We start from the raw sequence: 23,746 nt of genomic DNA, 5'->3' as shown, positions 1-23,746 counted from the left end.
TGGACTTGATTCGTAATGCTATTTATTGTCCGTGGATTGATGAAATACGGCGTCAACATTTCCATCTCGACCACATAGAGAGAGAGATTCGACTCGTTTACCACCTTAAGACATTTAGAAAAATTCATGCCCGCAGTTGGGTTCTCACCCACAAACTGTTGGGCGACGAATTGGTGCGATATCGACTCAGTCAATTGGACTGTGCGATTGTTGTGCACATTTTGATGCCTTTTTCACCAGAAATCAATCTGCACATTAAGTTCATGATGATGTACTGGGAACTAGAATGTCCATCTTTATCGTTGATTTTCAAACGCTAAGCCGGGAATGAACGTGACATTGAGATGTGGGGAAGAAACCGAAACAACAAAAAAAAAGGAAACAAGTTACTTTTTAGAGAGATTAAAATTATATAAAGAAAAAGGATTTATTACTCGCTATATAGCATAATTAAATAGATTTAATTATCAGAAGCAGAAAGATACCAAAATCGAAAAATAACTATTTAATATTTGAGCCCACAACAGTTTCGTCTTCTTAGAAGCCTTCATGCATAAACATGAAAAGAGAAATACAAAACTATATATTACAAGGGAACAACAACTATAAATTGACTTGCAAACGTACTGCTGATATTTGAAGCCCTTTTGGATGACACAATATTCTTGAGCACGTTTGCCTAGCAAACTAAGCTTAACTATATCTGATCAAATGATCAGACATACCTAAACTTAGTATCAAGATGGACTGTACTGAAGACAATGTTTGTTTATTCAGAAATTCTTCTCTCCAGTTCATCGCGGCATCTACGTGTAAACATGTTTTTTGATTGTTGCAGGTCACTGGATGAGGGACAGAATCTTCATCGTCAAGGTTATCATAAATAAGAACGTGATTAGATAGAGCGCTGGCTTTAGTTCTTCCATATGTAATGCCTCTCACACACGTTCCTTCTTACGGAACTCAATGAATTTCTCAGTCTGACCAAACTAGGAAATATTTCAGTTACACCAAAGTCGGTAAACTCCGCGACACTTTGGGCTGTCGTGTTTCAGTTTCGGTGTACCGAGTAAGGAACGAAGTTTGGAAACAGGAGTAACAACTTTAGCTGCCTTTGGTGAAATGGAGCTGATATAGGATAGAGACATAAACCCTTTTACATCAGTACTGTCTTCAGTATGGTGAGCAGGTGAATTAAAAACTAGCTTACGAACTGTCTGTTTAAGATAGTTTGGGGCAGATGATGATGAAATTGCGGATGAAGATATCTGTTCGTGCTTGTGGGTTTTCTATAAATGGAGATCTTCAGCTGTCCAGCTGTGATGTTCTCGAGATCATGGCCGCATAAACGTGCCCAACCTAACTGCAGCATCCAGAATGCCTTCAAATGTCAGTAATGCGTTTGCAAATTAATTTATAGCTGTTGTTTTTCTCTTGTAATGTATATTAGAAACAAAGAATAGCACGAGTAACGAAGTACGTGCAAAACTCGATGTAGCTTAGGAATACCAAAGCGCTTTACATCGATTTTTACAGAGGTCAAGTCGCATGAGAACTGTTACAAAAATAACCTTGTTTGTCTCTAGTATTGTATGTTAAATATTAATGTAAATAACCCTATAGGAATTGATTGTATTTATCGTTTTAACTAACGTTTCTAGAATGTCAAAAACAAAGGCAATGCCTTGCCATCGGAACTTTGTATAATGTATGATAGCTATGTATAAGAACACAAGAAAGTTGTTTACGATTAAGTGTGCGAGAAAGTGTTTGTAAGCTCTGCGTCTGAATACCTTCAAAGTCAGTATCAAAAAGGTCCGCTAGTTTCAGAGAAGTTTCCGCTGCCGACAAGACAAGGAAAAAAGATCGCACGGAGGAGAAGAATGAACCGGCCGGCCTTAACGAAAAGATCAAGGAGAACTGCGATTTCTTCGGTTTACAACCCTTGGTGCAAGATCCCGAGAAGGCGAAAATAAAAGAGTTTCCGGCAGAGAACCAGAGGCAGTCGAGAGGAGGCGAGGTCCAGTTGCTGACAGAAGGAGAGGCGAAGCGCTGTTACCGAAGAGAGGCAGTCGGTGGAGAACCAGAAGCATACTGACCTGGAGAAACAGACTTTACGGCGAACCCACGCCGGAGGAAAACATTGGAAAGTCGACCTAAGCCAAAAGCCGCAGAACGATCTTCAAGCCTGAATGCTGAAACTTCTTGCCTGAGCTTTTCAATACCGGGAAGATTGCAGTCTTTAAAACTCCGACGAAGAGCCCCCTGAAGCAAAGCCTGAGATGAAAGAAAAATCGCAGAGTCTTTGATGCAGGACCTTTGGAAGGTGTCGTGACAAAGAGCCTCCGTAAATCTGTTCCAACCTTAAATGTACACTCTTTTTGTTATCTAGGAGATATGTCAAAGATGGACTGATAAGATATAGTAATAAGAAATATCGATAAGAGAGTCCTCTGATTTGTTGTTAACTGGAATATTAATTGTAAGAAAACTTGCCATTGCTAGCTAATCTATTTATGAGTAAACTGATCCCGGCAGATTGGTTTTCTTAAGCAGAAGGTAACAGAGTAATGATATTGGTTAGTCATTTAATATTGAAAAAAATTAAAAAATATAAACAGAGATGGATGGAACACGTTTAAAGAATGAAAACAGAAAGATTACCAAAACAAGCCTTAAAGTACAAGCCATTAGGAAAAAGAAAACCAGGACGTCCTCTTAAACGATTCAACGATGACTTCTAAGGCCGGAACAGGCCATGCTAGGCCTAAATCCTTGATACGTATGATGATGATGATGATGATGATGATGATTTAATCTTGAAAAGGGAAAGTTTGTTTCTTTATACCAAAAGCATATGGGATAGGTAGAGAAGAGTAACCTTCCTATCGCTTATTTAATGTACTTTATTTTAAAATGTAAATAAATGTGTTTTAATTCTATGTCACCAGAGTGCCACCTGATTATTCATTTTATAATGCACTGCTCATAAAAAAGTTATCGGACTTGTGAGCGGGAAAACCAAGTGAGATAGCCGAAGCGTATAGCTAAGTGCAAATAGACCACGACTGTTTGTGTAAAGTTTTCCTGAAGGAATTTGTGTGAGAGAAAGAGAGAGAGAGAGAGAGAGAGAGAGAAATCAACCGGCCGTATTACTGAGTTTTATGCCAATTAAAAGATTCAATAAAAATAAATTTTCTAGTATCCATAGGCATAAGACTCGTAGTGCGAAAGGTAGATAAACATAGTACACAATAGTTTAAGCAAGAAAGGTTACGAGAGAGAAAACGTGCCCTGCTAATTAGAATAACGCTATTTCAAAGGTGCAGTAACCAAGTAGCCTTTATAAGCAAGCAAAAAATTAGCAACAAAGTTTACATAAGAATACATGAATGCAACGCAAGAGATCACTTCTCAATACCAGTCGAAATAAAGCTGATTATAAATGAGAAAGCCAACATCAATAAGGAACAACGATACCACACAGAAGAGGACAAAGACGGTAGTCATGCAGTTGATAGCAAGAGATATTATATTAATAATATAATATTAATTAATATTATATTATTAATATAAAATTAATGATTATTATTAATAATATTAATAATTATCAGAGACTATTAATATTATTAATTGTAATTAATGGATCTGAAAGAGGAACCCAATCAGCTATTGATGCACCTATAATTTTCTCCTAGAGCGACTTATCAATCTTAACATACGACACGGAATCTCGTGCATTAAGCCTGCGAATTGATAAAAACACAATTTAAACGAATAGGCATAAAAATTAATTTATCTTCTTTGAATTGAAAAGTGGGGAAGCATTCTTCGCAGTTCTACACCGTCCCTCTTCACGCGACCCCAAACCCGAGTGCAGCTGCGAATTTATTCGGAGGGCATACGCATACTGTTATTCGGGTGTTCCCGTATCAAATGGACAGACAGCACATATCCACGAACAAATAAATATTCTAAAGATTACACAAACGCGTAGGTGTTATAATTGACACGGACACTCTCGATTGCGCGGTGGGATATTCAAGAGTTGGAATTTGCAGCTGGGAGAGAGAGAGATTACAAAACTCGCTTTGGCAAATGACACAGTTGACGAAAGCGAAAGAAACGTTTCGATTAGAATCAAAATGCAGTTAGTGGGAGTGGGAATTCTTCTCGCTACCACGAGGTTTTACTTCTATAGGAAAAAATTCTCTTTCTGACCAAAAGAAGTTTTGAGACATTCAGTGTACAGCAATTGGTTCTAACGTGTGACTCAATTCCAATTCCAATTAACACTCGAAATGCTTGTGAACTGGAATTGAGTCACGCGATGTTTGGAGTTTATATTAGAAGTGAATCTCGGCTGGATCCTCTTCGATAAATCGGATTTAAATTACAACACTTTTCATATAATTGAAGATTTCATTACTTTCAAGTTTTACGTGTGTATAAATGCACGCAGTATTCAACTCTCAATTTGATTTTATTAAAACATAGCAGTATATTTTACACTGTATATGAGTAATGTCATTGAAAAATAAATAAATAAAACCGCTTCTAGAATTTTAAAACATTTCGAGGGCCATTCTCAGTGGAAGTATTAGATATTTGCAATAGATGGCAGCACTTGCAAAGGTTAATGAACATTTGACCACTGGCATTTTCTATATTAAGTAAAAGCATATCAATTCCTACGGTTCATAACACTTGATATTAAAACTTAAAGCGAATGTCCTTTTTTCTTTTATTAGAAATCAAAATAAACAAACCGAGGTTTCAAAGTGATTACTACATCATAGCCTTCCCTATGACGGGCTGAGTCCTTCTGATATCCGCTGCTTGAAATTTCTCAATCTCCATCTCCAAACATGTAAACTCCGAGGAGGCCTTCATTCGAGCTTTGCATTTCGCTATTCATTCGTTCTTTTAAGATGCCGCCGAGAAACTATTCTTAGAACTAACGACTAATTTAAATGCGAAAACAGGGAGCAAGCCGGCGGATGTGTTATATGTCTCCAGATTGTGTGCGTAACATAAAGGGGAAAAGCACAACACGTAAAAGATGTGCAGGCCGTGATTTATGTATCGATTCGCTCGAGGATTGTCTGGTGCGTTCTTTAAACCTTGACAAAAGCGGGGAAGTACGAGGTCTGGCGGAGGAGACAACAGCAGCTCCGAATGTGCGAAACCGTCCCAGCTGAAAAAGGATTGACGTGAGAGACTTGCGCGTGCGTAAAAGGCAACAGTCGTCGGCTTTGGGTGCTGCGAAGATGAATTATGGGCGAAGGTCGTGAGGCCTTTACAGATGGAGTGTCCAAGTTACGGGCTTGTCTAACACTCGAGGTTCGCGAATCACTCGCTTCCTTCGCGAGAGATCTGAATGGCTTTTGCGTCCAACACACTTCCGCACAACCGGTTTCGCGTATTCTGCATTCGTCAGCGATGCCGTCGGAGTGCGAATGGGTTTCTGGTAAGGCACTTCCCCCCCGAGTGTGATGAGGACTGCAATTACTTGTGCCAGTCGCGGGGAATGTCAGCTGAATATAAAACGTTGACTGATTGCGGAGGTCTTTGTGCATGACAGAATGATAATAAGTTTGCGATCCTATGAAGGATCTCAAGTGTATTATCTTAATTAATACGAGGGTAATTACACCCAATTCCTTTACGAAATTTCTCTATAATTGTTATGCCTGATTTGGAATTTATATTCGTTTCCTTTGGCTTCAGTTAGCTTTTATCTGCAATTTCATTCTTTCTCGGTCATGGAAAAAGCTGAACAGGCATCCGTGTTGTCTGTTTCAGTTGACCATCGTTTGAAACGAAGCTCTTGTTATGCAACGAACTGCGACATTCTTAATACAGCGTGAAATAATCGATCGTAACATTAACATTAACAGGTTTCGCCTCAAGTGCATCGAAATTTAAATTCCTTTAAACTGTTAGCCGCAATCAGGGTGACCGCCCAGCAAAAATATTTCGTGTTAACTTATGCAGGAAAAAGGTACTATAGATCTGAAAAAAGTACAAGATTTTTATTGCTTTCGTTTCACTCTATTTACGACATTTTACGATATTACTACCTATAATAAAACAGCTAAATACCTATAATAAAACAGCTAAATTAACACACGTACGACAAATATGAAAAGAAAAGAACTCACCTCACTGTAGTCATCTATGAGTCCAAGAGCTGCAGTTGTCAATCATCATAACAAAAGTCCCAACTTGACACGTGTATTAATTTACCATAGAATTTTAGTCACATTTTAGTGTTTAAAATAATGTTTATAATGTAACATTAAATTTTCAGTTATTTAAAAGGGCGGCTCGTGCAGCACTACGGAACTGCAGCACCCACAATTTTTCTCGATATATAAATATATTTATTAATTTATCTATATTTGTTTCTAATATTTAATGTTATCGTCAATAATCCTATACAATTTTCTTATTTCGTATAAAAATAATAAAAATCCATCTTGTAGCACTCAGGAGGGCGCTAGTAGCACTGTGTTTACCACAGTGTCATATTGCTACGCGCGCAAGCATATGCACGTCATAGTGAGATACGAGCTATTAGCGTAATGCGGCACTGTCCGTCGCGTAGTTCCACTGTTGTTTATATGCAGTTTGCGCCAGTAGTAGAGTGTTCGTAGTGCTTATCGTGTTTACTCCGTCTCTTTAAATATGTGGACATTACAATTAAACACATAACATTTTTTATAGTTTTTATTTCAGAAGATTATTTGGGTTATGATAGTGGATTTTATTTTTAAGTAATTTTGAATTATATAAATTGTATAATTTTATCGATAATAAACAATATTTTTTCATGTTTAATTTTTTTTTTAATCTTACAGTGTGTATGTATATTTCGAAAGTTGCAGCACCCCACGATTTCAAGCCACGAGCCGCCACTGGTTATTTAACATGCTGTTTACATATATACAGGAGTTCCCCCTCACAAGAAAAACAGGAATGGGTTGATTGAATCAATCGACCGTGAGATGCGGTGATTGATTTATTCAATCCAATACCCTTGGAGGGTAATGGATGGCAATGCTGTAGCCAGTGAAGTTCTAACTGAGGCTTGGCTATTGCTGTTACCCTCCTGCCATGATCAGAGCTTTAATAGCTCAATAACACCTTATCCCTACACTGTCCGCTACAGATAACGGGGAATATGAAAAGCATTCTTGCTTCGCCCATTATAGTCCTTATAAGGACTATAAGGACAAGAAAAACACTAGAATTATTTATAACTCCGGTGTTTTTCTTAAATAATGAATCAAATGAAATAATGAATATATTTATTCATTATTTTTATCAGATTTGATAAATTGATGAACTCATCAGAAATAGTAAAATCTGCAGCTGAAGAATGTTTCAATTTTTCTTTTGTCAAAAGGAGTTCATTCATCAAGGGAGTTTGTAGTTGATTTCTTATTTTATTCTTATTTATTGTCACTGCTGGAAATATTCTTCCAGTTGCTGCTGATGACACAGTACAGCTTTAACTAATGTTGTTAAATTAGCAAACATTTTTTTCTCCTGGCGCATTTTTCATTCCAAAACTTTATTCAAAAAAAACAAAAAAAAACATGAATTCTTGACCTTTTTCCAATGCTAGTTGCCATTCTCTATCAAACTCTTCATAACTATTTTCTTCAATAACATTAGGAAAATTTACAGCAAGTGGCATTATACTGTAGAAAACTGTACATAAACAGTCGTTTCTGTACTTTACTAACTGATGCGCTGCACTTTTTTCCCCGCGATTTAGAATCAAATTTTAATTTAGAAACTTTTTCTTGCCACTTGTCCATGTTTTAAAGGAAAATGTAAATAATAACATTTTTGATTAAGGAGTGAACACGTTTTGGTAATAAAAACACTGGACTTCCAACCCAACAGACACCCACTTCAAATCAATCTGCGACTGCGAGCGATGCATCGAAATTCGTACAACATCGATGACATCTCATCGTTGAAGTTTGAAATGTGGAGCTAACGTTTTACATAACGGGGTCCAAATTGCGCTGTATATATCAATAAAACTCATATTAAAATATTTAATTTTTCACTTGTTTTCATTGTTTCGATAATCTTATAACATCGAAATATAATTTCGATGTTATAAGGTTATATATTTCGATAATAAAATTTCGATGACCTTATAAGGTTAGAGAACAGTGATGGGGGGTATGATAAATCATGCTTGTAAATATTAAACTCATATGTCTAACTCTCATGTTGTTATTATTATTCGGAAAGAAGAACGTACTAGAATACTAAAAGTTTATAAAAAGTAGCGGATCGAAATCTATTATCTTAAAAGATAACAATACACAATTGATTGAAGTCCATTTGTTATTCTATAATAAATATGCTAATTTATAAATGGTGTACAAAGAATTTTATAATAACTAGGTATAGGTTTAGTCCTGATAGTTATTTCTTTGATATAAAATGTTAAATTTTGTGTAAATTAAGATTATATATATAAATATTTGCTTAATTAAAAAAACACGTGTGGTAGAAGAAAAAAGATAAAGCGTTGAGAAAAGTTTTCTTTGTTATAATTTTATTTTAAAATGACTTATTAAAGATCTATTGTGCTTATTTAATTTAATATAATTGATTAGAGAATCAGAAAGCTCTTCCACAGAATAAAAGCGACATCTTATTCGAATGAGAAAACGTCTGATTTAAGAAAGTGTGTAATTAGAACGAATTGTGCGGAATGGTATATCGAAATAATAAGGATTATTACGTCACTTCCTTTCCCACTCGATAAACTTCCTGTAAAACAATTCAGACGTTCTCGGCATTGTTAATTTTATTTTCGTGAGTTTTCGTTTATTTTCTTAACGCTATCGTTAACTGGTGTTGTCGTGATATTTCGACTACAGCTTTAACAATTTGGGCTTCTTTTAGAAACCGGAAATGCGGTTCTTTATACAAATCATTATTTTAGATCGAAAATATGATAAAGGAGGGTTTAAATGCTGGGTGGACCAGAAGGAATCCCATTTCTTTCAAGACTGTTCAAGCAGGATTAATTTATGAGGTGATCTACCCGTTTCTAATTGGTAGAATTTTTGCTGCGACATCCAGGTTATTTGCCACGGTTATTTGACAAATGGTCGGTCGTCACGATATTCATGCCGTACCCGACGAATTCTCGCTATCAATCGCTTCAAAATTTCAAGATAAAACTCACCATTGACCGCTTTGCCAGGCGGAACCAATTCTTTGTGGATAATGCCCTTGGAATCGTAGAAACAAATCATCACTGTCTTTACTTTTGACTTCTCCAAGCGACTTTTTTCGGATGTCCCTCTTCTGGTGGTCTCCACTCAGCACTTTGTTTAGGGCTCATACTCAAACCACCACGTTTCCTCACCAGTAACGATCGTTTCAAGGAAGTTTGAGTCCTTACAAGCGGTTTTAATGAGGTCCTTGCAGTGTTCAATTCGATATATATTTTGGTCGTCGGTCAACTTGCTTGTGAGGAAAAAATCGCGAATTCAATTTACGAAGGCCCAAACTCTCGGTCAAAATGTTGTGCACAGTTGATTTTGGAATTCCCAATTCATCTTCAATCAATCTCATGGATGATTTCTGGTTTTCTTTGATGAAATCATGCACTTTCTGGATGTTAACTTCGCTAAGTCCAGTTTTTGGACGGGTTGGCTTTTCGTCGTCCTCAAACGTCTCACGACCACTTTGAAATCGCTTAAACCACTCGTAAACTTGAGTCCGGGATAAGCATTCATCACTGTATGCTTTTTGGAGCATTTGATGCGTTTCGATGAAACTTTTACTAAGTTTAACACAAAAATCAATCGCAGCATTGAACCGCATTTTCCGACCTTCCTCAAAGCACACTGTCACTCTTGGCACTATAACTCGGCTTCTAATGAAACAAATGTCATAAACAGTTGACGCAACACTAATAAAGGTTGCCGCTTTCGACAAGAAAAAGATACAACAGGTGGCGCCACTACTTTCTTCTATTTTCTGAACGTTCGGTCTCTTTTTTGGACAGGGGATGTATATCTACCGTATAATATAAAATGATAAGTTTTTTTGTAAGTTTTTGTGTCACGTTTTTTGTCACGTTATTTAAAGTATTTTGAAACTCAGGGGCTACCCTGAGTGGTCTTCAAAATTCGAGTCATCAGAATTCAAGGAGAACCGGCATACCAGTCCGGAACTCGGGACAGTTGGGTGCCGTAGGCGTCAGGGAGCAGTGCCCCAGTATATATATATATATATATACTGGGGAGTATATATATGTATATATACAGATATATATACCCTCTCTCTCTCTCTCTCTATGCTATGTGTGTATATACTGTATATACCCTCTCTCTCTCTCTCTCTCTATGCTATGTGTGTATATACTGTATATACCCTCTCTCTCTCTCTCTCTCTCTGTGCTGTGTCTCCTCCTGAAATTTTTATTTAATAAGGTTAAAACACTTTATGGTAACTTGTTCTGGTAAAATACTTATAAGCTCTGTATTACTAAAATCTTGGTATTTCTATCCTGGCTCCCACTATTGAGAACTCAATAAAGGTCGAAACCGGTCTGGGTAGTGGCCCCTTGCCTTTAATACATAGCATCATACATCTCCTTCAGGAGATGTGCTTTGCATTATGGGTAAATATTACGATTAGTGATCAGAGCTTATTCTACTTTTACTATGAGTTACCTTGGTCTTGCACTACCAGCAGGGTCAGCCAGACTTGCATTATGTGCAGGCGCAAACTTGACTTATTTGTCTGTTTGCTTACTTGGGAAATGGAGTAAAACCAGATTTAAAATAGCTTCGTATCTTTAACACACACACACACACACACACATATATATATATATATATATATATATAGTTAGATTCTCGTTAATTGGAGCATCGGTTAAAACGTGGCAACCATTTATTTGGGACAAGTATTGAAGAACGGACAGAAATCGAGAATGTAACCCAAAGTTGCTTCGCTTATTTGGGTCCCCTTGACACTTTATAGGGACAGTGATTGTAGATGGCGCACGTGTAGTGAGTTGAATAGAGCAGTGCTTCCCAAACTATTGGATGTCAGGGCTTCCTTTGGAAAAATTAAATATTTCATGGCCACTCCTCGAAAAAAATCGAAATATAGACGTATATTATTATAATATTTATTGTGCTAGGGGGAACCTCCCCTGGCGCCCCCCCTCTTCCGTGTTCCTGACTGGTAGGCCGGTTCTCCTTGAATTCTGATGACTCAAATTTTGACGACTCGACACTCAGGGTAGCCCCCGAGTTTGAAAACGTTTCAAATAACTTGACAAAAAACGTGACACAAAACGTTACATAAAATGGCTTATCATTTTATATATATAGGGCAGATTTATATTCAATACAAAACATACGCAGCGAATATTGCAAAATTCAAATACAAATATTACATTGTTAGCATCTTACATTGACATGGCACATTACCTCATATTTTTATTTAAATAGATTTATTGTTATTGTGCATTTGCAGTACAAGCACATGAAACGTAAAACAATTAATAATAATGAAAGAATTAAAAACATAAAAGAAGTTTAATAACAATTTAATGTGATGGATGTGTTTCAATATTGCTACACAAAAAGTCAATATCAGGTGAAATATTTGAAACTGCAATTCTCAGATTTCTGCTTTGAAATGAAACTTACACGAATAAGCAGATATTTACTAAGATTCATTAAGCGCCGAAATACGCAGGAAGCAAAATTTGTGAATCCCCGCATCAATGTGTGATTTCTTTCCATTGAAATATAAAAAATAACAAAAAAGAAATAATAAATAATAAAAATTAAAGACGTTTCTTTCAAGATAAAAGAAATCTACTTGGTCTTAAAGCATTTTCAATTTGTTTTCATTACTTCACGGCCCCCCTCAACAAAACCTACGGCTCCCAAGGGGGCCGCGGTCTACAGTTTTGGAAGCACTGGTATGAAGAGTGTTGCTGTCCACCAGCGCCGGGATGGAGAGTAGAGAGGACACGCGTATTTTGACAGTGCGACGATTCTACTTACAGTGACTGCTGGTGGCGTACTTTTATTGAAATAGGTGAGTCTGTTACATTTTTAGAAAAAAATTAACAAGCATTATAGCGGTTTAATTTTTTTTTTTGTTGTTGTTGTTTTGTTTTTATAAGGCCCCTGTCAAGATGCCAAGGAAATATCTAACATTAGCAGACAAAATCGCCTTACTTGACAAAATAAAAAGCCAGCCGCCTAACATCAGTCATCGTCAGCTGATAGAGAAAACCAGTGCGTACCAGAATCTACAATCGCATGAGGCCAGCAGGACAAATTGCAGAAAGAATGGGAATCGCGCGATGGACAACAAGGAAAATCTCAAAAACGGAAGAGAAGGCAAGGATCCAGATGCAGAAGATGCTCTCATCTTTAAAAGCTACAGATGGTTGGTTATCGAGATGGAAAACCAGACATGAAATAAAATTTAGGAAGACACACGGTGAAAAGGAAGGTGCTGATACAGCGATCGCCGAACTGTGGGAATCAAGTAAACTACCTGAATTGCTGCAAAAGTTTAGTCCTGATGAAATCTAGGATGCTGACGAAACAGGTCTGTTTTACCGCGCCACAACAGACGGTTCCATGAGCTATAAACTTGCAGCGCTGTCAGTTTCAAAAAAAAGCAATGGATCGTGTTACTGCGTTGTGTGCTTGTCAGGAAGTGACAAATGGAGGTTTTGGGTTATTGGAAAAAGCCTCGATGCTTTAAAGGGCTTAGAATGGACGGTTTGCCAGTTCTGTATTATGCCAACAAGAATGCACGGATGAGTTCTGTTATTTTTCAGGAATGGCTAACGAGTTGGGATTCAGAATCGCAACGAAATCCAAGAAAAATTCTTCTGTTTCTGGACAACATCCCCTCGATTAGATTGTTCGAAAAACATTCAACTTGAATTTCTTCCTGCTATCACAACGACCATAGTACCGCCGCTGGACATGGGAATCGTAAGACATTTGAAGGCATCGCAACGCGGAAGGTTGGTACAGGACATCCTCGAAACAACTGAAGAAACACACACACACACACACACACACACACACACACACACACACACACACACACACACACACACACACACACACACACACACACATATATAAATTATTGTAGAAAGTTTTTTTTTTTACCTTGGGAAAACGTTTTAACATTTTAAGATGAATTCCGAGTTTTTATTTGGTGCCATTCACTGAGTAATAAAAAAATGTCTGCGATGAAAGATAATATGCAGAGTGGTTATCCACCAGGTGAGATCAGAAAGATTGAGAATTGACCCCTGAAACGACAGATTTTAGTCGCATAAATCTGGGTGTGAATGGGATTTGATTATTTGTCGAAGTCTCCTTACTTAATTTTCGAAGCTGTAGCTTGCATTGGGGCTTGAAAATAACACTTTGAAGTGAGATGTGGTTAGTGAGAAGGATGGTTTCGAAAGACAAGATGGAATTCAAGTTCAAACTGGGAAAACACTCGAGGATATCTTCGGAAGGTTAAAATTTGTTTTCGAAGCAGAATTTTTTTTTTTTACGGAGAAAATCTGTGATTTTCTTTTGTGACTGTAAAAGTGGACTGAAGCTGAGGGAGGTCGATGAACGAAACCTGTGAAAATAAAAGCTGTCCACGGTTCGCTAGTTACATCATATTCGCATATTTATTATTATTATTATTATTTGTGATGCCGAAGCATCCCGACGCAAGATCTGAATGCGCAACAACAAACTGCTGTAAGATTGCGAGGAATTTCTCATATCTACCAACCCTAAGGTCTGGAGCGGGATTTTATTTTTTTTTTACAGAAATCGAGACGTCACCTTCGGCATCTTTAAATATCGTGATCGTAAAAAAAAAAAAAAAAAAAAAAAAAAAAACCTTTTCTTTTTCGTTCTTTCCTTCTTTTTTTATTTCGCCCCGTAGGTGTTAACCATAAGGTTAGGACATCTTCGTGTTAATGCGAGTCTTGTAATCGTTTGCTGGAATTATTGACTGTAAAAATTTCAAACTCTTCCAGTTCCTTTCTTGACACGTGACCTCCTCAGTCGGGAGTTCCGCTAGATCAGCAGTTGATTCTACAGCTAAAGAAGTGAGGAGCGAGCGAAAGAAAGAGGAACCATTTTATGAGCAAATAATGCACGCAAAATAAAAACGAAAAGAAAAATCAATCAATCAAATGTGAGAAAAGCAAGAGTGATTTTATTTCTTACCATTTGCCGCCAGAGGGCAGATATTTAATTAAAACGATGCCGCACTGTCACACGAGAGACAAAAAAAAAAAAAAAGTTGAGAAAGGCACGCGCTAAAAGAGCCTCCCTCGACTCTATGGAAGCGTGCATTTTATTAAATTCCCGTGTCACACGCTAATAGAAGCGCGTGTGGGGTCCGCAGTCTCGTGGCTGCCGTGAGAACCGGTTGATACCTTACGATTTTATGGCCTCCTGCCAAGCTGGGGGGTGGGGGGGGGCGAACGTGAATCGATAATTTCCTCAAGTGGCTCTATCAGGGAACACGCTGCAATTTACCGCTCTTATCTTCGGTGTCCAGGGAGCCCTTCCGGTGGCTCTTATGAAACTCTAGACCGGCCCCCTCCTCGAGCCAAGAGTTCGATTAGGGAAGGACCATTAGCATTGGTTTTTCCATTACTTCTCGCCAGTACGGGGATCGACGATTTATTACAATGTTCCCCGTAAATACGACCATTTGCGTCCTTGCCAAGGGCCTTTGTTTGTACTTTTCTCTGTTCCAACCACTGTTCCGATATTTAATCTTTTTGTCTCGATCCGCATATATTCGGTTCAAATACATATGCGGGATTGATGGCCCAGCCTTTGCCACATTCGAACCGAAGCAAGTATGTGTGACTGGAAGCGAAAGAACACTCGCTTAATCCATGCAGGTCTGCTGCATTTATTTTTATTCTTTTTCTTTTCTTTTTTCTTCAGCTTAATATAACCCCTCAGTTGATATCGTCATACGCCATCAAATTCATCTGAAATCTCAAAACAACAATCTTTTAAAATCGATAAAAAAAATTTTGAACCGTATAGTGTCAACACTGACGTCATAATACACATTATTTTGATAGAGTTTACTATTAAATAATTCAATTTCTTTCTAGAATAATAATGCAACATATTTTTTAAAACTTTTATAATAAATTGTACTTGAATAACTAAAGCATTCCTTTAAATTTTAAAAATAAAAGAAGACACCTTAAAATATTCCATATCTTAATATTACAAATTTTATGGAAAAAACTGGTTAATTAAGTATCTACCCAATATGCTAGAGGTCACAACAACGATACGATAGCGCAGCACGCGTCTATATTAACGAGGAAAAATGTTGAACACAGACGTACTACAAATAACTGGGCTTAATAGTGAATGAAGATGAATATATCCCCGCTCCCAATCACATGACCTATCTTATGACATTGCCATTTGCGAAGTAAGATGGTGGAAAAGTCATATTTTATAGGTGTATATATATATATATATATATATGTTTCATATGAATTACACGCACGAGAGCTCCCAAGATGCATGACAACAGTATGTCGTGTGAAAACAACTGGATAGAGAGAACAAAGGAATTTGTTCATGAGTTTCTTGAAGATGTGAAGATCGTATTCCTTACGAAAAAGCGGTACGGGGGAAAAAGGCTGCTCTGAAGAGCAGAAGTTTAGGGAATCGAGGAGTAGAAGGCGGTCCGATAAGTGGTTTGGAGTTGAACTGCATTCGGGTGTTGAACAGCAGGCAGAAGTTGAGGGATGGTAGCGGCAATGGGACAGCATCGGTGGAAACATTTATAAAAAGAGGTGATGTGCCGTCTTTGGGAGAGCGACTGAAGGGAGTCGGAGAGTGCGGGCTTCTATTTAGCAAAAAGTCTCTTCTGAATACAATCCAACATTCTGAGGGAGGTTTCAGGATGTTCGAACAATATTCTACGGTCCGTCGAATCTGAGATTTATAAAGTGTCTGGGACTTAGAACGAAAATAGGAATACCTCGTTTAGTTTTCTTGGATGCCAAAGGGACGTGATGCGCTCGTGCCAGGATAGGTAAGATGGGAATATCAACCCAAGAATGGACGACCTACTGGAGAGGAAGCCAACGATCCGCTCGCAAAGGGTAGGAGGTATAAATACCACAATAGGGTAACGTTTTGAGAAGGTCACAATTCTGAACGTGAAATGTCAAAAATAACTAGATGAGATCTCCAAATATTTTCGTGCCTTTGTCCAAAGGTGGTCAGCTATAGAACGAGGTGGTGGGATGAATCCGTATTGGGGATGAGTAAATGATGGGTCTCTAAACAGCGAAGAAGCTGGTCGTTGATGACCTTCTCCGTCCCTTTCATGGTATTGAGGTGACGGAAGCGTGATATTTTTCGAGTGGAAAATCTTAATAGATACGTTGAGATAATATTGGGGACACTTGACATAGTAGTTTTAAAGCTGTCGAGTGTTTTCCTGACGTCCAATTCTGGTTGTGTGAACAAGAGGTTGTAAGGAAAAGTCGGATGCGAGGAATTCTGTCTTGTCTTTAGGCGATGTTACTATTGGTCCATTAGGATGTATGTGTGTGTGGGGGGGGGGGGGGGGGGTGCGCGCATACGTGCGAGAGAGAGAAAGAGAGAGAGAGAGGTGGGGTACAAGTTGCGGAATGGTAGAAGTTGTGCCTAACAGCCTTAGTGTGATACGACAAGGCCATTTGATCAGGAAGAAAATGGAGTACATTTGGCCTTGAAAAGTATGCTTTAAATTTGCTGATTAGTTATTTAAAATAAAGAGCCAATGGGCTTCATTTCGGCGATGTAAACATTATTTAAATTAAGGTATATTAAATCCCACATTGTTTTAAAGCCGAATAAGAAACTCAAAGATCGGAATCAAAGAGTTTCATGCCGAATATAGTAATGGTAACTATAAAAGTATCGGCAACTACTAGCGTAAGCTAAAGCACGTAGTCCAAGTACGTAGTACAAACTAGGGCAACTCGTAGCAAAGGTGGAGAAAGTTCTGATCGCTATTCTTAGTATTTCTCATAATGTAAAACCCATCTCCTAGGAGATGTATGATGTTATACATTATGAGGAGAGGTCACTACCCAGACCGGTTTCATCCTTTTTTGAGGTTTCATCAGTGAGTAGCTTGACCAAAATAATACGAAGGGTGTATAGCGAAAAGAACTTATATATTCGGCATGAAACACTTTGATTCCGATCTTTGAGTTTCTTATTCGGTTTAAAACCATTTGCTGATTACTTTTTGCGGTTGCTATGGGATGTAGTATAAGCTGGAATATTTTGCCTTGATGCGTTGGTTATGCTAAATTTTTGGCTTGGAATGTTTTAGCACAAATGCTGGAGAAGCGGATTCACTTTATTTTATTTATTCGTATGGAGTTTCCTCCCTATTTCTCCCCCGTCTCAATTGGGGCGAGTTGAGCCCCCCCCCTCATGGAGGGTTAAGTATTTATGACTGTAGACCTGCTAACTTGGCTATGGTTGAGGAAAATCCTTAAGCTCCTCACGTCGTCGAGGAATCGAACCTAGGACACTCCTTCCCCAGGCATATGGTTGCGAAGCGCAAAGCCACTAGGCTAACCGCGCGGACACGGATTCAGTGATGAATAGCAAATCGGGTTTGGATGTCTTTAAGTTATGGTGGACGTCATTTACGTTAGGATTGAGTCCCCAGATGTTGGTCAAGTTTTGAATGGACTTTTTGTTATTGTTTCAAAATTCTGGGGATATTTTTGTTATTTTCTTGTAATTTATGATGCATTTAAGTATTTTTTAGATTTTTGGCAGTTACACAACACATTCCAGACGGACACTGAATTGGTAACCTTTATGCAGTTGTAAGTGGACGCCACTTATGCAGCGTGTATGCAAAATATTTGGTCACGTGCTGTAGGCCACTATTTAAGAATGATGTTGGTCAGAAGTGCAGATCACAACGGGAAAAACATTTCGTGATCTGCAACGGGAAGAACTTTCGGAGTTCGATAAAGGGCTTCTGTTGGGTCCCCATCTGGCTGGAGTCAAGATTTTGAAAACATCAAAGTAGACTAGTTTCTTAAAAAGCGAGATATCCCTTGTGTTTAATCAGTGGAAAAATAACCTACGTTCCTTGCCTAAAAGGTGTAATTCTGGTCTGCCAGGAACTAGATTGCCGTCATCCGAGAAGGAGTTGTACAGACAAACGGAACTTTCTGTGTTCAGCAGTTCATCGAAGCATTTAATGAAGGCTGTTCCCAACCCACATCTCACGGAACTATAGAGAAGCCACTGATTTCTGCGAAGTGAATAAAAGTTACTAATTCAGTTGCCTCTGTGTGTGTGTGTGTGTGTGTGTGTGTGTGTGTGTGTGTGTGTGTGTGTGTGTGTGTGTGTGTGTGTGTGTGTGTGTGTGTGTGTGTGTGTGTGTGTGTGTGTGTGTGTGTGTGTGTGTGTTCTATTACACATATACGCACGTCACGCGATATGCATATCGCGTGATGTGCGTGCATTTATGTAAAAATTTATAAACATCATTTATGTAAAAATAAATGAAACTTCTATCTATATTTAAGATGAAGATAAATAAATTATATTACATTTACAAGTTTGAAGTCTACACAAGAACAGATTGCATAGTTAAGGTTAAAGCCAGTAATTTTTGCGATACACTTTCAAATCAAGAAATTTTGTAATTTTTTTCCCGTAAAATTGATTTCGTAGATCTGGTTGTATAGAACTAGCCGTCGGAACTATCTCAGCGTTCGTTTATTACAGTGAGTGTTTATGAACTGCACGCAGAAATTGACCATCTCCGTCCATTTCAGAACAATGAAGTGAATAAAAATGTGCTGAGGAATAGGAACAACCTGAGCGCTAATTGATGGAATACCCTGGACAATCCATCAAGTGCGCAGCACTCTACAACTACTTTGTAGGAGGGATGCAGAGTAAATCGATCGTTCATTATGAAAGTTAATGATCAGTGAATATTCATCATAAAAGATGATTTGCCACTCAACATCATTCACGCATCAAAGGATCCCTTGACCAGTCTGCTCTTCAATGTGGGCACCAAACGAAGGTGTCATGTTTTGCATTGTCGCCATAGAAACGATCGAGGACCTCCATCACACAAGTATAACCGCTAGTAAGATTTTGAACCTCACGTGAAAGAAAGGGAGGCAGACGTATAACCCTGCATACCACTTCTTTAACCAATCCGAAGTTTTCATTTTATATGAAAACAATTGAACAAAGCAACAATCAGAATTAACCACGTGGATGCAACGCACTTTAAACAATGAAAAAGTTTCTTTATTTGGTGAGAGCTATTGTTATGAAAATAGCTCCGACTATCGAAGCTATTTTTTATGAAATGATTTTATTCTTGTTGTTTTTTAGATTTTATTGTTCTTTTTATGCTTTTCTTTAAAGTCCTACGCACACGAAATTTCCGAAGCCAATCTGCTTAACGATATTACAGCCAAATATCAAACAGAAGCTGGCACAACAAGAATAAGCAGCACGCCACGAATGGAGAGAGAATTTCTGGAAACAGAACAAATTAAGATGAACTGGGTCTGACTGTTTGCTTAAAAATTCTATTGAACTGACCTTAACGACCCAGATGGGATTAGCAAACGCAGTTTAGAGATCGTTCAGAAACTTGTCCGATCCCACAGAGCGTTTCATAATTTTGTCGCTCATTTTTCGAGACGTTTCTTAGGCGACGCATCTTGGGTACGATCCTGACGGAGAAAGACAAACCACTACCGTATTTCCGTTGTGCTAATCTCTTACCGGCCAACTACCCGCGCTCCGACTCCTCGGCGCGGTTGTCATGGCAACGTCATAACAGAGAAAGATCCGCGTTGAAATATGTATGGAGTGCCGTCTACGGGGAAATAGAAACACCTTTAAATATTTAAGATTGTGTCCGAAGCATTTTTCCCTTATCCGGCGAAAGAAAGACAGCAAAAATAGCATTTTGGCACAAGCACGTGCAAGAAGACGGCCCACTAAATGATGAAGAGAACAAATAAATCGGCAAGCAGAAAAAATCTGTTTCGCCGTACATTCTTCATATTCAGACAACTGTCTGAATGATTCCTTTGGTGTCGTTTGACGTCTCGATGACAAATCGTTTTCACAAGAGGACACACAACAAAAGGAACATCCCTCAGGCAATGAAGCCGTTAAGGTTTTGAGAGCCCGGCGTTCAACATTATTTGGAGCTTGTGTTATGTTTTCAAATAAACCGTGAAATGAAAATATAAAAAATAAAACAAATTCGTCTAAAACTAGACCTCCGGTGCGCGTAATACGCGATTATTTCTTAAAAAAAAAAAAAAAAAATGAGTAGTCGAGTTGGCATCCTTCCAAATTATTTTTGTCGGTTACTTTTGAATCTAACTTTGACGATGCACTTTATTCGCTGCATTATTCCCGTAGTCGTCCTAATAATGGGATAATAATGATGCCGTAACTGTTGCTGTTACTAAGAATGGCCATTGTTACAAAGGAGTGCAATGTCTGTTTCAAGTAATGTCTTCATCGCGATCGTCGACACACGTGCACTAAAACTCTATTATTCAGGTCAACTATGACGTCACGACCGTTTCAAACCATAAAAACAACTAAACTGGTTCCACGTGTAAAATGAGATAATTCTAAGAAAACCCAGCGTGAAAACGAATCGAAAAGAATCTTAAACACACAGATGAGCAGCAATAATAAACTATTAAAACTATTATATTTAAACTATTCCTTCAAATGGTTTTGATTCAGTAAAACCTTGTGCAATACTTAAAGCATTACGAAACCAACAAGTGGAGGAGCCGCACATCAAGACCATGAAATCAGCATACACCACCAAATGCCACAGCAGCAAGTCATTTCAATGGAAACATCTCTACTGTGGGAATACAGAAAGGGATAATCCAGTTTGACACAATATCTCCAAAATTATTCACAGCGTGCCTAGAAGAAATATTCAAACTTCTTGATTGGGAAGGGAAAGGTCTGAAGATAAATGGAAGCTATTTAAGCCATGTACGCTTTGCAGATGACATAGTTATCTTTACTTCCACTGCGCATGAGTTACAGACTCGTATCCACGAGCTCCAAGTTGCTAGCAAAACAGCTGGCCTAAAGATAAACCTGAAGAAGACCCAAGTTATGTTCAATGGCTATGTCCCACCAGAAATAATAAAAATCAATAATGAGGAAATTAAACAAGTAGACCATTATATATACTTAAGACAATAAATATCAATGGAACAAAATATCATGGATGAAATTAAAAGGCGTTCGATGCTTGGGTGGAAAGCATTTGGAACATTACATTCAATATTCGAAAGCCAACTACCATTATGCCTGAAGAGAAAAGTTTTAACCAATGAATATAGCTGAGACATGGACACTGAATGCAAAGGAAATTAAAAAATTAAGAACAACACAATTTAGTATGGAAAGAAGTATTCTCGGTATCACAAGATTGGATCACACATGGATGAGAAACCAAACCGTTTCGGTTTGGTTTCTTATCCACGTATTCCTTTCGGTCGTGTCGAACATCATAGGAAGAGCGAAACATCTGAAGTGGGCTGGGCGTATTGCCCGAAGACAAGATCAGCGATGGACAAAGGAAGTACTGGATTGGATTCGACGAGAGGAAAAACGACGCCGACCTAAATCACAATGGATTGATGACATTATCAGATTTCCAGAAGTGACATGGGGAAGGAGAGCCATGGACAGACAGTTTTGGAGTAATCTTGGAAAGCTCTTCATCCAATAGTGGATAGACAACGACTGATAATGATGATGATGATTTAAACTATTCCTTCAAATGGTTTTGTGGGTTTTCGTTTGCTTCATATTTTTGTTAGAAATTAATCGTATTAAACAGTTTTGATTACGGAGGGAATTTAACACACGAGAGAGAGAGAGAGAGAGAGAGAGAGAGAGAGAGAGAGAGAGAGAGAGAGAAGAGAGAGAGAGAGAGCAATATTCTCTCTCCATTAAACTCTAAAACTTTCCAGCAGTTTATTCGGATGGCAGATGTGTTAACAAAAGTGCGATTCCTTTGCACCAAACTAAACAAACAGAAATAACTCGCTTGATGGCGCATGCCAGAACTTTTCAATTAATTTAATGTGTTTCTTTACACTTTGCACTGCGCACGGGGGGAGGTATTAAGGCCCTTCTGACTCCTGGATTACATTCGTGTGCTAAAATAGAGCCGAACGACACTTCAACGTGATGTCCACTTTCATGTCTGGATTTTATATTCGGTGATTAAAAATTCGATTACGACACAAAGATAATGGGGATTGTTTGTAAACGGTCATGGGGATGTTTCCTCTTTCCACGAACTTTATTAAGAGCAAATGCGAGTAGAGTAGTTGACTTTAGTCCAAGAAAATTTCATCCGTCTCATCGTTTGCTAGCATTAAACTGACTTTTTCCACCATCTTGTAGAAATATCGCATCATTTTATTTTAAGGATTTCTTCAAATACACAAAGCTGAAACTGTTCTGCAATATTCAAGCAGCGAGAGAACTATTAGATGAATATTTAATACAAGTGTTTGTTCTTGTCTAGTACGATCGGAAAATTTGATCTTTTCTGATTTGAAAAAATTCTTTTTTTAAAACTTGTAGATATCAGTCAGATATTTGAACTCGCAGACGATCAGTCAGAGAATTATGATTTTTATTTGCAGACGATAATACAGAAATCATGTTTTTAATCTTGCAGACGATCGTTTAAAATCATGCTTGTTAACTTGCAGACGATCACCAGAAATCTTTTTTTTTTAATTGTAAACAATGATCTAACACAAATATTTTACATATTAGAATTAGTAAAAAAGGAGAAATCTGCAACAGCCGTTTAGAATTTTTTTTTATTATTGTTGCGTCGTTTTGTATTGTTTAGGAAATGAATTTTTCAATGAAATGAAACAACAAAGAGTGTCTGAAACGCCAATTAGCTTCAGGGAGTCAATTTATTGTATGGGTAAACAATTGTTAGCGATAATGAACTGCGTTTTTATATACTCAAAAGAAAAAAGTGGTTCTGTTAGTTCTATGCAAAACGCAAGCTACTAAGACAGATGTGGTGCCTCATAAAATACGCCTCCCTTCTCTTAGTGTCACGTGGTAGCAATAATCTTCAATTTTATATTAAGTTCCATTTCGAAAGAGAATCCGTTTCACACCGCAGTCTTCTGCGAACTGTCTCTCTCGGGCGAACCGAATATTTTATTAGGTTTTGTAAATCAAAGGTTTACCGCTGTTTATTGAAGTGATGCGAATCCCGTAACACGTCCGCAGTGACCAACCCTTCGGAGAAATGCCTTTCCCATGCAGCACTTCATCTTCGATGCATCCGAGAGAAATTACAAAGGCGGAAATAAAGCAAGCAGTTCGGCACGGCAGCCGCGGTGGCCATTTCCCCTTCATATTTATGTCGGCATTAAGGAAATTTATTTCCCCGCAGCCTCGCGAGTTCTTGCGTGAGGCAAAATAATAAACGAGTGCTGCGTTTCACGCAACCGGAGATGTAATCTGCGGCTGCGGTCATGTTTGCTGAACCGGCGCAACGTAGTGCTAAACGGCGGGAGATGCGGCCCCCGTGATGAGGATACAAATGGTTA

At 38.1% G+C, this 23,746-nt stretch overlaps 1 protein-coding gene across 1 annotated transcript in view; it reads right to left on the bottom strand.

Moving 5' to 3' along the window:
* The window catches only part of LOC150096433 (metabotropic glutamate receptor 5-like), a 121,531-nt gene that overhangs the window by 63,267 nt on the left and 34,518 nt on the right, over positions 1-23,746 (bottom strand). Inside the window, exon 2 of the mRNA XM_090409062.1 lies at positions 2,100-2,277. Coding sequence (XP_090265188.1) covers positions 2,100-2,277 — 178 coding nt within the window. The remainder of the gene's footprint in view (positions 1-2,099; positions 2,278-23,746) is intronic.

The sequence above is a fragment of the Typopeltis vanoorti genome, chromosome 19 (genome assembly GCF_054136105.1).
Source record: "Typopeltis vanoorti isolate ZY-2024b chromosome 19, IOZ_Tvanoo_1.0, whole genome shotgun sequence".
Classification (NCBI taxonomy): domain Eukaryota; kingdom Metazoa; phylum Arthropoda; class Arachnida; order Uropygi; family Thelyphonidae; genus Typopeltis; species Typopeltis vanoorti.
Note: the sequence above shows the minus strand (reverse complement) of the source record. Positions and strands in the feature narration are given on the sequence as shown.